This window comes from Falco rusticolus, chromosome 10, assembly GCF_015220075.1.
Source record: "Falco rusticolus isolate bFalRus1 chromosome 10, bFalRus1.pri, whole genome shotgun sequence".
NCBI classification, from domain to species: Eukaryota; Metazoa; Chordata; class Aves; order Falconiformes; family Falconidae; genus Falco; species Falco rusticolus.
Window position 1 is genome coordinate 8,902,831 of NC_051196.1, and position 16,082 is coordinate 8,918,912.

The 16,082-nt window shown below is 41.1% G+C and overlaps 1 protein-coding gene across 4 annotated transcripts in view; it reads left to right on the top strand.

The window, feature by feature from the left end:
* Positions 1 to 10: 10 nt before the first annotated feature.
* The window catches only part of AMPD3 (adenosine monophosphate deaminase 3), a 36,180-nt gene continuing 20,108 nt past the window's right edge, over positions 11 to 16,082 (top strand). Inside the window, exons 1-6 of one of the 4 annotated variants that reach the window (XM_037402007.1) lie at positions 11 to 153; positions 3,447 to 3,672; positions 6,170 to 6,365; positions 6,835 to 7,000; positions 9,018 to 9,237; positions 11,735 to 11,864. In XM_037402007.1, coding sequence (XP_037257904.1) covers positions 3,452 to 3,672; positions 6,170 to 6,365; positions 6,835 to 7,000; positions 9,018 to 9,237; positions 11,735 to 11,864 — 933 coding nt within the window. In that variant the 5' untranslated portion in view covers positions 11 to 153; positions 3,447 to 3,451. Of the gene's footprint in view, positions 154 to 262; positions 665 to 1,678; positions 1,864 to 3,446; positions 3,673 to 6,169; positions 6,366 to 6,834; positions 7,001 to 9,017; positions 9,238 to 11,734; positions 11,865 to 16,082 lie in introns of those variants that run through there. The other 3 variants (XM_037402006.1, XM_037402004.1, XM_037402005.1) reach the window with 3 other exon arrangements.

Sequence of the window (16,082 nt, forward strand, 5' to 3'; positions counted from 1 at the left end):
GCCGCCCTCGGAGCCTCCCGCTCCCTCTGAGGCCGCGGCCCCGCCACTCCCGCCCGCCACAGGTGCAGCCGCCGGGGGAGCGGCGCCGGACGGTGCCGGACACGGCTGCCCGCCCCCGGGGGAGGCCGCCCGCGCAGGGCTCCCCTCACGCAGGTACGGACGGAGCGCGCGCCCCTCCCCGCCCGCGCGACCGTTAGCGGCGCCCCGCGCCAGGGCTGGGCGGAGCCGGGCGCGGCGGCCCCCCCTCACCCCGGCGGGGGTCTGCCCCGGGGCCGGCGCTTCACCCGGCGGGAGGCTTCCGCCTGCCCCTCGCCCCACCTGCTGTGGGGCCGTCCCGGGCCGTGATGCCGCCACCCAGGAGGCAGCGGGCCGCCCCGGTGGGGCCGGGGGCGCGGCGAGCCGGCTCCTCCGCCCGGGGGCCGCAGCGGCCATAAAGGGCCGGGGAAGGGGCGGCGCGGCGTGGCGTGGCACTGCGGTACCGGGGCGGCCGGCTGGCGGGTGAATGCGGCAGAGGGGAGCGGCTGTATCTGGCGGCAGCAGCTCCTCCCTCCGCCACCGCTTCCTCCTCCTCTGTCGGCGGCTTCTGACAGAGGCTTCCCGGCCGGCGGGAGCGCCGGTGGCGGGGCTCGGCCCGGCCGTAGCATGGCTTTCCCCGCGGCGCTAGGTAAGTCCCGAGGCAGCCGGCAGGGCCGGGTCGGTGGTGACCTTGGCCGCCGGCCCGGCAGGGCCGGACCCCGGGGCCTTGGCAGCGCCCTGCCCACCTGCGGGCGGCGGGCCCCGCTCCCCGCGCTGCCCCCGGGGGCTGTGCCCGCCGGCCCCTGCCGCTGTGGCGTTACGGGTTCCCGCCCGCTCAGTCCCGCGTCGGGGTCTGCCTTTTAAATAACCGTCCCGTCGCTTTTCTGTTCAGCGTGTTCCCAGGGAAATAGCTTGCTGTTCTTGCCGTGAGGTGCAGAGCTAAAGAGCAGCTAAAGCAGCCTTTCTGTGTGAGGAATATGCGGGAAAAGGGCATTTGCGCGTTGCTAGGCGGCCTCCGTGCCCCCTGCCCATCCCGCAGGGATGTCTGGTGGCTTCCCTAGTCGCTCACCTTGGGGGAAGGACAGCACTTCGGTAGAAGGATACTGGCTACATCCCTCTTCCAGTTCGGGATGGCACAGCTTACCTGAGGATAGTATGAGGTGCCTCATGACTATTTTGAGTTTATTAAACTCCTGTCAATGACATCAGCTAGCAGGGATGTGGGTGAACTTACCTTTACAAGTGTTCCATGCCTTAGTCTCTCATTTACATGAGGGGAGAATGTGAGATCAGATTCTGTAAGAAAGCAAAAAACCCACCCTTTGGTCTCAGGAGCGGAGTGTACTTCTAACTATATATTCTGACTTTTCGCTATCTTATTGTAATGATTTAAAATACAGTGTGGTTTCTCATTTATTTCCTACTGCATTCCTGTTTCTGATCGCAGTTCTCTAAGAAAAGGTTCATTTATACTGGGAAAATTCTCAGCCGATGATAAATATACAACCAATTGATTTTTCCTGCCCTAGTCAGCTAGTACTGAAAATATTTCAATTGCTGATTTAACAGAAGAAGAAACATTAATATTCCACATCGTACTATTATTGCTAGCACTCTTACTGTAGCTGAGTAACTATAGACTGTTCCTGCCTGGCTGAAGTGGCCCAAAAGTCCCCTGTTGCTGGCAGCTGTATGTATGGCAGTTACTGTTGCTGACAACTGTGCTCATTGAGGTCAGTGGAAAGACTCCCATGACTTCATTGAGGTTTGAAATTGAGAAACTGAATCTAAGTTTGGATGCTTCTAAGACATCGTAGTGCATTGTCATCGAATCATTCAGCTAAACATGTATGTATTTTTATATTTCTTACGTAGTTATACTTGATTTTATGAAGATGTAATACTAATTGCAAAACAAATACTCTCCAGGCAAAGAAACAGCATAGTCAGATGCACAATTCTTTAAAACAGGCGATGTTTTTCCACTGGGCTGTGAACTGGTTCTTACAAAATAAGAATGCAAAATAATGTCGATGATCACTAAATTGCCATGTTATGTTCCAGTATATCTCTTGTCAACTTTTCATAGTATGTTTTCTTTTAGAATAAGTGTTCTTAAAGCAACTGTGAAAACAGGTGGACATTAATTAGAATCTTTTAGGCTGAAAACAACAGGATCACATATCAAAAGGATCACATATCAACATCTGAAACTTGCAGCATGGCTACAAAAATACTGTAATGGGGGCCCTGATAAGTTATGCCTGGAGTGATGAAAAACTGCCATGCTCCATGCTGACTTTCAGCATACACTTACTTAAATGCATACTGTCTTATAAAATATGTTTGCATTTTTGTAACCAAAAGGGGTTCTGAAATGCTGGTTCTGGACCTAGACTTCACATTTTGGCCGTGCTTGGATCCGTTTGTTGTGACAGGCTCACTGCTATTTTTAACTTATGTAATAAAGAATTTAATCTTATTTGTTACAAGCTCCATCATACTGAAGGCATTCAAAAAGCTTCAGTATATAATAAATAATGCTGGTCACTAGCTTACAAGCACTGCAGTTTTTTTCCCTCCAGACTGCTACCAGATATGTCAAAATTCATGTTTTGGCTTGTATGAGAATGAAATGTAAATCAAGTCATGAAACTACAGAAGAAACACTAAAGGCAGTATTTTCAATAGTGCCACTGTAACAAAATGGAAATACTTTGTGATGAAAGGCTACTTAAAATTAAAAAGATAAACCATATTTTTTTTGAAGAGTGATATTGGAAGTGCCAAGTAGAAATTAAAGTCCATATTCTGTTTTCTTCCCACATTCAATTCAGAAGCAGTATATGAACAACTGAAAACAAACTAAAAAACCCCCAAACTCATTAACTACACAGTATTTGCTTCTGCTGTGCAGTCCTTTTATTTCACAGCAGCTCCATGATTTTTTTTGTTTGTGGAAAGGATGGGGTGAGGCAGAAGTGTCAACCTTTTCTAACTTGTTTGTGGCTCTAAAATTGGTCTGAAGTCACTGAGCAGGGAAGAAGGCAGGCAACTGAGTGAATGTGATTTCCAAATTGAGTGCAAGTACATACAGAGAAGCGTACATTATATCTCAAATAACAGACTATCTGATTATGCCAGTAAATGGAATCTACTGGCAAATCTGTACATAGGTATCTTGGGAATTTTCATGAGTATACCAAGAAGTTCCAGATTCACAAACAGGCGTGGCTCTACAAGTAGAGATATTCAGTGGATACCTATGGTTCTTGTGTACTGCATACTAGTTTAAATTCTGCATAGCTAAATTGTTTATTCTGCTTTTGCTCTGAACTCTTGGTTTGGATAGGTGCACTATGAAATAAAAACACTCTCTCATATTGTTACTCTTTTTGTAGTTATAACTTTTTAACTGTCTTCCTTGTTAGCCGAGATGCCCAGACAGTTTCCAAAGCTGAACATCTCTGAGGTTGATGAGCATGTGCGACTTCTAGCAGAGAAGGTATTTGCTAAAGTTCTCCGAGAAGAAGACAGTAAAGATGCCTTGTCACTATTCACCGTGCCTGAAGACTGCCCTATTGGGCAGAAGGAGGCCAAGGAGAGGGAACTACAGAAGGAACTGGCAGAACAACAGTCTGTGGAAACAGCTAAAAGGTTCGTTCAGTAGTGGCTTTCTTAGTCAAAACCAGGTTTTTTAAGTTTGTTTGAGTTAATGAAATATCTGGCAAATAAGAGGCAGAATGTTATTACTTCAGGAGAGAAGTCAATAGCGGGTACTCAGGGCACCTGTGTGATGTCCTTCCATGCTATGCAGAAGGTGCGGGGATGGGCTGTAGGGGGCTTGGAATGGTGAGGTAGTCTCAGCTATGTTTCCAGCAATATGATAGCTTTTGCTTATGCAAGTTTAACAAACAGCATAGATGGGTAAAGTGAACACAACTGTAAGGCTCATTAATGTAAAAAGTCAGAAGAAGAAAATTTTTCCCTTCCACTTTTTCCTAGTTACATTTGCAGAAATGTAGAATTCTAGCACAGAGAAAATGACAGTGGTATCATACTTCGTTTAGTCTCTGTAAAAATAGATGAAAGCAAAGACTTGACACTGAACATCAGGGGAGGGGGTGAAAAGTGGTATTGGCATAATGAGGTTATTCGTAGGTTTCCTTAACTCACAGACGTAAAAATCTAACCACCATCAGCCATAAAAGCACACATTTTGGGTTTTCTCAAAAAACAAGGTACAGTTCACCTTTGGTTTACCTGTGAACCTAATGAAGCCAAAGTTGGTTTGGTTTATGACTTTCTTCTGTGAGAGAGGTAGCCTTACCTGATGTCAGGATGTTCCAGTATCTTAACTTCAGTGGACTGGCTAGGCTGTTCCTTAGTCATGCAGCAGCAGTCTGACACCAGATGGCTTGGATGAGTAAAGACTCTAAAAGCAGGCAAACAAGGAAGCCCCTGAAAGTGATAGCTAAACACATGTACCCAGTTAGCTGTGGGCAATCAGTTGGGCAATGCTTGGCATCCTGCTTCTGGAACAGAAGGAAGAAGAGTCAATTTGGTTAAATTAAGGTATGACACACTGATGATACAGGCTGAGAGCTCTGGTTTTGAGTTGTGCAAGTGGGTTTCCCAGTTGGCATTTTAATAGACATAAACAAGCACAGAAGGGAAAACTAGATGTTTTCATTTAAACAACTATTTGGTGTATCATTCCTCCTGAGCTAATAAGTTTCACTTCTAGTTTGGGAAATCATCTTACAGAAATATGTTCTGTCAAACTGTACCTCAAATTTTGAATGAGTTTAACTGTGGGAAGTGGGATATTGTATGTATGTTGTTTACACGTGGGAACAGAAAAAGTATTCACCTCTGTCCTACAGGACTGAAGCGTACTTCAAGGACAGTTACACAGGTAAAACTTCCGGTTTTTACAGTTTCAGTTGATCCAGCACTGCCTTTCAAGAATATCATAATGATTTCCAAGGTGGCTACAAGTACTTGAGAGAGGATGGAATTTGGTCATAGGGTATTAATCATACCAGCACTGCATGTTCTTATTCTTCAGGATGTCACAGAAGTAATAAGCAACTTCAGAGAGTATTTGAGTATTCCAGTATTCCTTTTTATTTGCTAGTAATTCTTACTTACATTTTAAGGTTTTGGCATCTAGTTTACAAAATGAGGAAGTATTTCCACAGTGCAACAGAACATGATACCATAGATTGTTTATAACATCATCTTTTTTTATTATATGAATAATTTAAATACATTTAAAGATATTTAAACTGAGTAAGGAAGGTCAATTAAATCTTTAGAGATATTGCAAAACTTCACTTGAGGTATTACAATTACTTCACTGAAAAACACAGCATTCTTTTTTAGCTGGTTTGTCTAAGGTACACATCTATCACAGTTTTGCTGAGAAAGGGCAAAAATTATTAAATCTATGGGGGTTATCCATGAAGTGCCCTGAGTGGAGGAACAGACTTGCATATCAAAGCCATGCTACGTTACTACTCTGATAACCAGCATTAGCCTTTTGCTCAAGTCTCATCAAACACTGCCTGAGGAATCGCTATGTGCTCGTCCTTTTTCTTACCAGTTTAACTGAATGACCGTATATGAAATTTTGATGCATAGTGTTGTCTGACAGCTAGATGAGTTTTTAAATCCTGCATGTTTTTGGAAGAATGAAAAGTGTGTGTAATAGCACAATAACTTATAACAATTTACCATATGTAACATTCATTTGTTTTGATCCATATTTTGTGAATTCTGATGCTCTTAAGAATCAGCTCCTACTAAAGAAAGCACAGTGATCTCATTTTCCTTGTGTACAGTGACTTGCTGAAACTGAATTTGTAAGAAGTGAAACAAAACAAACATTAGGGCATCTTACAGTGGTTGTAAGTGAATTATGGCATATTGTATTCATGTGGAGAGCAATTGCAATTGTGTGTAGCATGCTGAAATGTGAGTAGGAAAAAGCTAAAAGCACAAATATTTTGTGACCAACATTTTTCCTGAGGTATGAGAGATTTCATTGTAAAATTTCTTAGGGGATGATTTATTTGCTGTAATCAATTTTACAGTGCATGTGATGTTTTATACCATGACTTATTCTATGCTTTATACTATGAATTTGTAGGAAGAAAAGTTTCAAGATGATTCGATCCCAGTCTTTGTCATTACAAATTCCGTCTCAGGAATGGAAAGCACCATCAGCCAATCCTGTTCTGTCTCCTGCAACACCAGTTCTTCCAAGTGGTTTTCTGCCAGTCCAAGTGCCATATGACGTACCAGAGTTTCAGAGAGTTTCAATTAGTGGGGACTACTGTGCAGGGGTAAGAAATGGTATTCCCCGCCCCCCCCTTCTGTACCTGGGGGGAGTTGGTGTGGGTGAGGGGAAATCCCAAACCACAAGGAGCTAATGTATATAAAGTGTGAAATGCCATTATATTATGGTGCTGTGTGACAAACTGTAAATAGCTTTATGAACCCATTGATTTGTAAAAAGGTTAAAGTCAAGGTCAGGTCGTTTTATACTTTTTATGATAAAAAAATAAACTAAATAGATAAAAACATAGTCATAATAAATGGGTAATATTTGGTAGGAGAAAAAAGTTTGCATATGTGTTGCACGTGTATTTGGACTGTGCTTCTGTCGCTGGCTTCCTGAGACCTTGGGTAAGATCCTTATGGTCAAGCCACATACACTTAAATTTCTGGAAATTCTGTCTCCCTGTTCCTGGTGTGGATTCAGTTTGTTGCTAAACCTGCTGTTGTCAGCATTTATCCAGGCTTTCCTTTCAGGTTACAGTTGATGATTATGAACAAGCTGCCAAGGGCCTGGTGAAAGCTCTTCTCATTCGAGAAAAGTATTCACGTCTTGCCTACCATCGTTTCCCAAGAACAACATCTCAGTATTTGTGTAGCATGCAAGATGAAAAATGGAAGGCTGAAGATGAAGTGTGTCCAGGTAAATATCCTTGTTCTTTTAAAATCTAGAAATAAACCCATGCACTGCTGTAGTAACGGTAAGTTGGATTTTTGTGATGATCTCTTCTGAGTGTCCTTTGACTCTCTTAATTTATTCTGTTAGTGAGTGGTGTAGAATCACTGGTGGACCTAAGTTACAAATCCTGTGTCTAATCTGAAACTTTGAAGCTGCCAAAAGCTAAAAATCCCATACTAGACGCTCATTGATTATTTCTTGTTTTTTGCAGCAAATGGGATGGTAAGTAGCACACTTGTGTTCCTCCAGGAAAAAGCTATCTGGATATGGTTTAAAGTGAGAAGTCACTCCTGGTCTTGGCATACTGAAATAAAAGGGATTATGAGCTCATCTACATTGTAAATTGAAGCATGATACAGACATGCCGCTTAGTAAGCCCTGAGTCAGTAATTTCATAGGCATGGTACACAAGTCAAGACTGGAAGCTGGTATAGTCACATTTGTTGGGCATTCTGCCTGGGTTAATAAACTGATCTCTCAACAAGGCTTATTAGGTTGAACGTATTCCCCACTATATATGTCACAAATGATAGTTGTCACTTAAGTGGGTCGTGTCTTGAAAACTTTGCTTGTGCATTCAACTATTTGCAGTGCTAGTTTTTGGATTAGCCTATGAGGAGCAACCTTTGGTCTGTACAGAAGTGCCACTGTAGATGTGCCCGTATGGTTGGCAATGGATTCTCAGCCATAAAATGACATTTTAAACGAGTATTCCTCTAGCTCAGTGATTGAAATAGGGTAAATTAACATGTTTTCAAGTGTTATATAGAAAGAGTGTAAAGAGAACAGTATACTGAATATTCATGACAGGAAAGATATTTTCGAACAGCTGCCAGGGAGATATTTCCAAGCTATTTTTAGGTTAATAACTTTTTTTACCATTATGATTTTAAACTTATGGAATAAACAGTAAAATTTCATTACACAATCTCTTAATTAGTACAAGTTTGAGCTGGACAGCTATCAATATTAGAGATAAGAATGGTATCAGTTTATAACATACATTCAGGTGCTCTAGGTGAATAAAAGAGTTGGTTAATTACTTTTCTATGTTGGCTTAACTGCATAGGGAAAAGAAATCTCAGTGATAAGACTGAGCTCAAGTTGATATAAATGTAGTTGAGATGCTTATTTTATGCTAGTTCCATTAGTGAGATACTGTAAAAGAAGCAATGAACATTCACTAGCATGAGCGATAATGTTAGAATGCTCACATAAGCTGAATCTCCCAAAAGTATTTGTGTTTTTTACCTTATTTTTTTTGGGGGGGAAGTAATTGGGATTGCAAATCTGTACTGAACAAATCCACAAAAAAACAACTACTGCCTTGGTCACGGTGAGAAGCACTGACTCTTGAATTATTTCCTGCTCTACCGTGACTGAAATACATTCAGTAACGATTGAGAGAAAGAGGAACCAGTCCTAGTATGTATGCACTAGTCTAGCTCATTGGACTGTGGGAAGGGTAGAGGTGAAGTAGTAAGGCACAGCCTGTTCTTTTCTGACTGATGTTTCAATATGAGAACAGCTGCGTTACTGTGTGCTTAAATACACACTTCCAAAATTACTACAGTGAGTCAGAAAGCAAAAAGAAAATGATGAAGGTTGGTATGAAGTCAACAACTGTTTTATTGTTCAACATTCTCAACTGTGCTTTCAACCAAAACTTATTCTGAAACTTGTGCCATCTACATTAAGAAAGAATAGTATTAAATCTTTTTAAAGATTGGTTCAGAGAATCTAATAATATATAATACTTGAATTAAGGTAGGCACTTGGCTTAGAGAGGGTCTGCAATTAAAGCCTGTCAGAATAAAGTTGTGTTGTAACAACACATCTTTTGTAGTAAATGAATATGTGATTTTAATGAAACTATTAAGATGTTAGAAATGAAGCATTATAGAAGCAGAAAGTCCTTTTTGTATTTTTTTTGCCTCTTGTGAAATTATTTCTTCTAAATGTAATGTAAATTTATTTCCAGATTTCCATTCACCCCCAGAAGAAAATGAAGATCCTTACAATCTTGATGATGCTCCAGATAATTTGGATTATGTTGTCAAAATAAAAGGTGGCATTCCATTTGTTTATGATAACAAAGAAATGATGGAACTCAATGAGCCTCGGAGTCTGCCATATCCTGACCTGGAGACCTATACCCTTGACCTGAGCCACGTCCTTGCTCTAATTGCTGATGGCCCAACGTATGTTTTTCTTCTCTGCCCCTTCAGGCTGCTGGTTACTTTTAGTTTAATACTTCTCACTTTTGTGGTATTTCATTCCTCAACATACTCACTCTACAGTAATGTTGTGTTTCGTCCTTCTCAAGCATTGATGCATCATGGAAAGATTTAAAAGGGGGGAAAAAAACCCAAACCACAAACTAAAGAAATTAAATACAGTTGTTTCTTTTCATCAACCATGGCAAAATGAGAAGCGGTTAACAGAAAAGCAAGAAATTGGCCAAATGTTCCCATTCAAGTCAAATCTGACCCAAACTTCTTAAGGCATGGGAACTGAAACTTAAACCTCATTTTTTTTTTTTTTTATTATTTTGTTTTGGACTGTGCTGAATTTGAGGTTTTTGAACAGTTGTCTGGAATTTTCATGTCTGTTCTAGTCTTGCTGCATGAAGAGAAACCCTGCATATGTAGAGTGTACAGAACAGCTCAGCAACTTAAATATGCAGTCTGATTTGTTCCAGATGGAAATTAACTGCTCGTGTGCTGCAAAACTGATCCACACATACACAATCAAAATAGGTCTGAAATTTCCCAGAACCATCAAACTCTTGGGAAATTTCTAAAAACCAGAAACAGAGCAACCCTCGTACAGTTACTGACACTCATGACAAAGCAATGTCCTTGCCCTGTGCATACGAAAACATGTGCATCCAGTTTTTAAGTTTAGTTCCCAGCTGAGGACTGGAAACATAAAGGTTTCTCATGGCCTCAGCACTAGGAAAGGAAAAGAATCCACCCTAGGATAGAACAAAGCAGGGACTTAAGACTGTTCTTCTGAAGTATTTACTCTGCCTGCCGGCACTGCATTCCTAGTTCTTCTGCCTTTGACAAATCATCACTTACAGTGTGACAAGTTAGTCACACCTGATGCATTCTTTCCCCTTTGCGTCTGTGTCTGACACCTGCAGCATAATCTGTCCACCTGCATTGATAGTGGCAAAGCAGATGGGTTGAACAGAACTGTTCCGTTCCCTGAGTGCTTCTTTCCAAGAGCAAAAGCCTATGCTGCTGCTAGTATTATCAGCATCCCTGTGCCAACTCAAAGCTAGCTTGAGTATGTTTGTTTACAATATGCGATGGGTAAATGCATTTCCAGTTTCAGTGTGTTATATTTCAAGAGACAGATAATTGAGAAAATTTAAGGACAAGGAGGAGAAACTTGAAACAAAAGTCATACTGGCACCCCTTCTTTTTGCAGCTTTTGTTAACAGTCTTTCTCAGGAAGACATGGGTAAGAAAGGCCTCGGTAGAACATAGTAAGAACATGCAGCACCTTTGTGAATGTTGGAGCAATCATCTGCACCTTTCACTTCTTGAGATTAAGCTTTTTCAGGCTGATTCACACTCCCTGATAAATACACACAAAATGAAAGGAAAAAGTCTTTTCAGTAATCCCGTTGCATAAGCTCTTCATATGGTATTGTTTCCCTGTTTGCAGCAAGTGCTTTCCTGTCATATACATCTGTTGCACACAGAGGCTACCTGGAGACCAAGAACCCGTTCTTTCATCTTTGCTTTTCTTAAACTGGTGAAATTTCACCCCTACTTCTCAGTCTTCTGCTCTCTTGAATAATAGTATAACCCAACAAAGGCTTTCTGCAGCAGGCAAATGGGTGTTGATCAGTATCAGACACAATGAGACTGTTTGAATCAGACTTCCAAATTCATAATGGGATCTGTGTCCCTTTGAGGAGAGATTGTCAACAATAAAGGAGAAAAAAGAAGGCTATTACACTAATAGTGCAACAAAAATATTGTAGATTCAATAAGAACTGACAGATGGTGAAGAGAAAAAACGATGCCATTGGTTAAAAATAGAATGAAAAACATAACAGAAGATGAAAGCAAAGACAGGAGTAGGCAAGCAGGAACAAAAAAGCATGATTTCTCTAAGAGCACAAGAAATTATTTTGGAAAACAAGTATTTCTGCACAGTATATGTGTTTCTAAGGCATAAAAAATGAAAGTATATTGGATCTGATCTTGGCCTCACATTGAAAAAGCAAGTAAACTTTGGGTAATTTTTAAAAAAATCAGTTCCATAGTGAGTAAATCTGGATTACAGGTTGCTTCTGTTATATATATGAGGTGATCTGCTCTATTGGAGATACAGTTTTAGAGTAGTAGCAGTTGACGTCAGATTTTATTACAGGTTTTATTCTTTCTCTGATCATCATTACTAAAAGGGCTGCAGTTTATGCACAGATACAGTAATAAATACTTGGACAACTTAAAGGACATCAAAAGATTTATGTAGAGTTCTGTTTGAGGTTTCACTAATATCTTTGGTCTGAAACCACATTTGGTATTGATTTACATATTTGTTAACTGGTGGGATAATTTGTCTTGGTCTTCATAAATAATTAACAACTTGTTTTTACTGTGAAAACTTTAAAGTTCTTTCTGAACTTGAAATACAAAGTTTTAAATTACAGTTAATATTTTTTTTCTTTTACAGAAAAACGTATTGTCATCGGAGGCTTAACTTTTTAGAATCAAAATTTAGTTTACATGAGATGTTAAATGAAATGTCAGAATTTAAAGAACTAAAGAGTAATCCTCATCGAGACTTTTATAATGTGAGAAAGGTAAGTGTGAAAACGATTAAAGTCATGACATTGTTTTTAGTAAGTGTCCCAGCGATTTGGATTTTCTTGTGTGAGGCGTAGATGATATGCCAAAGGTGGTGTGTGCATACCACTCAATTGAATTGTTTTATTTTAACAATATTAAAATTTTCTACCTGGGAACACTCCAGGAAAATTAACTTGAATGTAAGTGGGTTGAATGGATTATGCTAAAATCATGTTTACTTATTCAGACTTAACGGGGCCTAATTGTATGTAGATTGATTTAAAGGAGTGAAAGAGTTAATCAAATGAAACTCACTTGGATTATGAATAAAAATATCCACATGGAGGTTTAATTAATTTTGTTTAATTCACTGAAAGATATTCAAGTGCATTTCCCTGCTTTCATGTAGGTAAGTCATACTAGACTATAGTAGGAACAGCTGTATAGATTTTGGATGCTGTCATTAGTATCTGGTAAAAAAAGTCTGTGAAATATTAAATAAAAAGATTGTTGTTTGAGTTATATTCTTAGCTGTGTCTGAGATACTGAGATGTATTTAGGAGACAGGTAGGGGAAGCAAGGAGCTGATTTCCTTTCTGAGCATACTCACACCCAAGGGACCTGCATTCGCTTCAAAGCGTGGAAGCAGCAGTGCTGTGCTGCTTCGTTTGCTTCCCTTTCCTGAAGTTAGGAGGAAGTTACTGGAGAGATAATGCTTTGGTTTGATAGGTGAGATTTCTTCACAAAGCAGTAGTTGTTGCTGGTGTTTTTAACCACTTAAGGTCTGTTTTGCATTGCTTCTATATGCAACTGGAAGAAGTAGTCCTTGTTTAGATCAGTAGTTTAATCCTTGTTGTGTTTTGGTCAGTACTAGTACATTAAAAAGTACTTGGACTAGTGTTGGCTGCTGAATGCTACTGTTGTGGTGATAAACTGTCAAATAGAAAATGTGCTAAACAAAAGTGTTTGATGAATGTACCCCTGTCTGTCACAAGGCTAGAAGCAGATGGATTGTTAGATAAATTGTAATTAATTTCACGATTTTATCCGTTAAGTGTATGGATGGGAGGATCTATTAGCTAATTCACTCAAGCAAGACTCGAGTGGCAGAGGCTCAACTCCTAACTCAACAGTTTTCTTGCATAACCCCGGACAAGATATTTATTCCATGCCACATTCAGATAAAACACCTCACTAGCTGACAGACACATTAATAATAAAACACATAGTGACTAAGAGGTGTGAAGGACAGAGGTGTGGATCGAGTAACTGCCTAGGCAATCAATTTGATTACTGAGAAGCTGTGATTAACAGGATTGTACTTGCTAAGTTCAGCTTTTGATTTAAAAGCAAATATTCAATGTCTCTGGGCATATCTTAATTATTTTCTAATTATCGACTATTAAATAAGCCAATCTACAAATAGATTCATGTTCAAAAGCACAAAATGCGCATCACTTCCCCTCTAGCAATACCCGAATTCAAGAGAGCAGGAACAAGCTTGCGCTTGTCTGGCAAAGATTATTCCTACTGCTCGTTACTGCTTTAAAAATTCTTGCCACACAGAGTTAATCTTGCTTAAAGTAGTATTTTTATGAAGCACTCTATGGAAAGTAAACTGCATTGTAGACAGAGTTCTTGTAAGCCCCCAGATAATCTTTTTTTCCCTGTATCTTGCCTAACCCAGGTAATGTTTGGATCTGTAACTTCACCAATGTGCTTCTTCCTTGATAACAGTGTCAGCAGTGAAACTTAAAATATGAAACAGACACTTCTAAGGCCTATATTTTCAGGATGTCTCTGTTAGTCAATCCTAAACAGTGTGTACTGCTCACAAGGAAAGCCAGAAATAAGATTCACCTCTCAAAAGAGCTGCTACTGAAGTTGTCCATTACATCCCTCAGACACAGTGTGGAGATACTGGTTCAGTCTGTTTGCTTATATAAAAGAGCCAAAGTAACTAATGTAAAATCCCAAAATTAAAACAGTTGGGAATGTAGTGGTGAGGTCAATAGCAAACATGTATTACTGCATTTAGAAAGGTATAGTAGAAAGCTGGCCAGTGTTACTGGCTGGCATGACAATCAAAGGTTACTGTTCTTTTCTCCCCAACTCCCTACCCCCTTTACCCTGCTTTTTTTCCTGGTTTAGTAGGAGTTCTCCTCCAGTGAGCTCATCTATTTAATAAATCCCAAGATAGGGCTCTTATTAAATAAGGGAAATGCATGTGTGTATCTTACATATTGGACTTAACTAGAATACAACCAAAGATATGTTTTGCACTGATCAAGCTGGAACTGGAAAATTGCCCTTTAATAACCAGGCCAATATTTTTATAGAGACAAGAATCCACACAAGACAGTGTGGCTGGCTCCATGGGCTCTGCATAGGAGGCAGACAGCTGTCTGTAGGAGAACGCCAACTTTTGGGGAGACTCTTGAGTCTTCCATCAGCAGGGTTCTCCTGCGTTCTCCAGCTGATGCATAGCAAAGTGCAGTCAACACAGGTTCTCCAGGTAACTCCTGGGTTGCCTGCATTAAGGGTAAAATTAAGTAACAAGAGTTTAACTCTACAGCACACAAACTCAGAACTTAGTTTTAGCCTTTTTGTACTGGGGTGTCTTGCCTACCAAAGCAAGTACCTGAGGGTTTTTGAGCAGGGCTGCCAGTAGACCACTGTGCCCAACAGCCTCAGACAATTCAGAGCTGATAGTTCATTTTTTTAGCTGAAACACACCTTCAAAGTAAAGGACCTACACCTGAATATTACTTTATTTTTATTAAAAAGTTGCTAATTTAAGAAGGCATTTACTGTGCTTTCTTGGTCTTGGAGCTGTTGTTATTAGGAACTTGTGTTTGTCTCTAGTGTTCTTTATAGGGGGGAGATTGTTGCCTTCTTTAAAAAAAAAAGTGAAGCCAAGATACGTGTTTACCTGACATGTGTTTGCTACCTCATGATGTATGTCTATGTACTGCATTGGCAGGTGTCCTTCACCACAAACAGCTTTGATAGTGTTTTCTTAAGATGAAAAAATGACAGCCTAAGCCTCCTTCCATATTCTGTCTGTATTTAGCCGTTATTTCAGTGTGTCAGCAAACCAAACCTGAGGATATGTCATAGCAGTGATGTTTACACATCATAGTCTTCTGCCTGCAGAGTCACTAGCTCGGATGCCTAGCCCCGAGCCCGGGTAACTGCACGGAAGAACGCGGGTTCCAGAGTGGCTTACAGAGCCCTGCTGAACTCTCTGTTGCAATAGCTGGCTGCTACTGTGACATACCGTTTGGTCTAGATTATTGTAACTGATTTTTGGGTTTTTTTAAGTTTTGGTTAGACAGAAAGGAACTAGCTTTTGTTGGTGACCACGGGGTTGAAATACCACTTGTTACTTTTAAGAAGGAAATTAGAGTGGGTTGATACACTTCAAAATTCTATGGATCTCTCGAAATACCGAATTAAATTAATAATGTCTGCTTTTTAAATGTCTAATAAAAGCCCCGTGAATGAACACTGAATCTATACCATAACTTCCCTGAACTTTGATTCATTCTGAGGTTGATTTTTTTCTTTTTTTTTTTCCCCCTCGTTAGCTAGTTACTGACTTTAGTGATGAAATTCGGTTTCACCATATAAACACAAGGTGGTAGTGAATGGGAAGACTTATGGGTTAGCATCAGATTTAGAGGACAGGAATGCCTCTGTTAGCGTACATGTAACGGTGCCTTACTGCTGCTAACTGGCAGTAAAGCTGTATTTTGTGCTTTCAAAACACTGTGCATACTACTGTCTTGCAGAGATTCTGAGGTAAATTCTTGTGTCTACCCTCAGACTTGCAAGTGAGCACAAAGTACTGATCAGGCAGAAAGGCATCAGTCAAGGGGCAGAGCGTGCCCGCAGCGAGTTTGCTGATGATACAGACCTGGGAGGAGCGGCTGGTTCCCCAGAGGCTGCGCTGCCATTCAGCGGGACCGGGACAGGCTGGAGAGCTGGGCGGAGAGGGACCTCATGAGGTTCAGCAAAGGCAGGGTAAGGGCCTGCACCGACGGAGGGACGACCCCGGGCACCAGCACGGGCCGGGGCTTGACCTGCTGGAGGCAGCTCTGCGGAGAGGGCCCTGGCAGTCCCGGTGGGCAGCAAGTTGCCCCGAGCCAGCGGCGTGCCCTCGCGGCCAGGAGGGCCAGCGGGACCCCGGGGTGCACGAGGAGGCGCGTGGCCGGCAGGTCGAGGGGGGT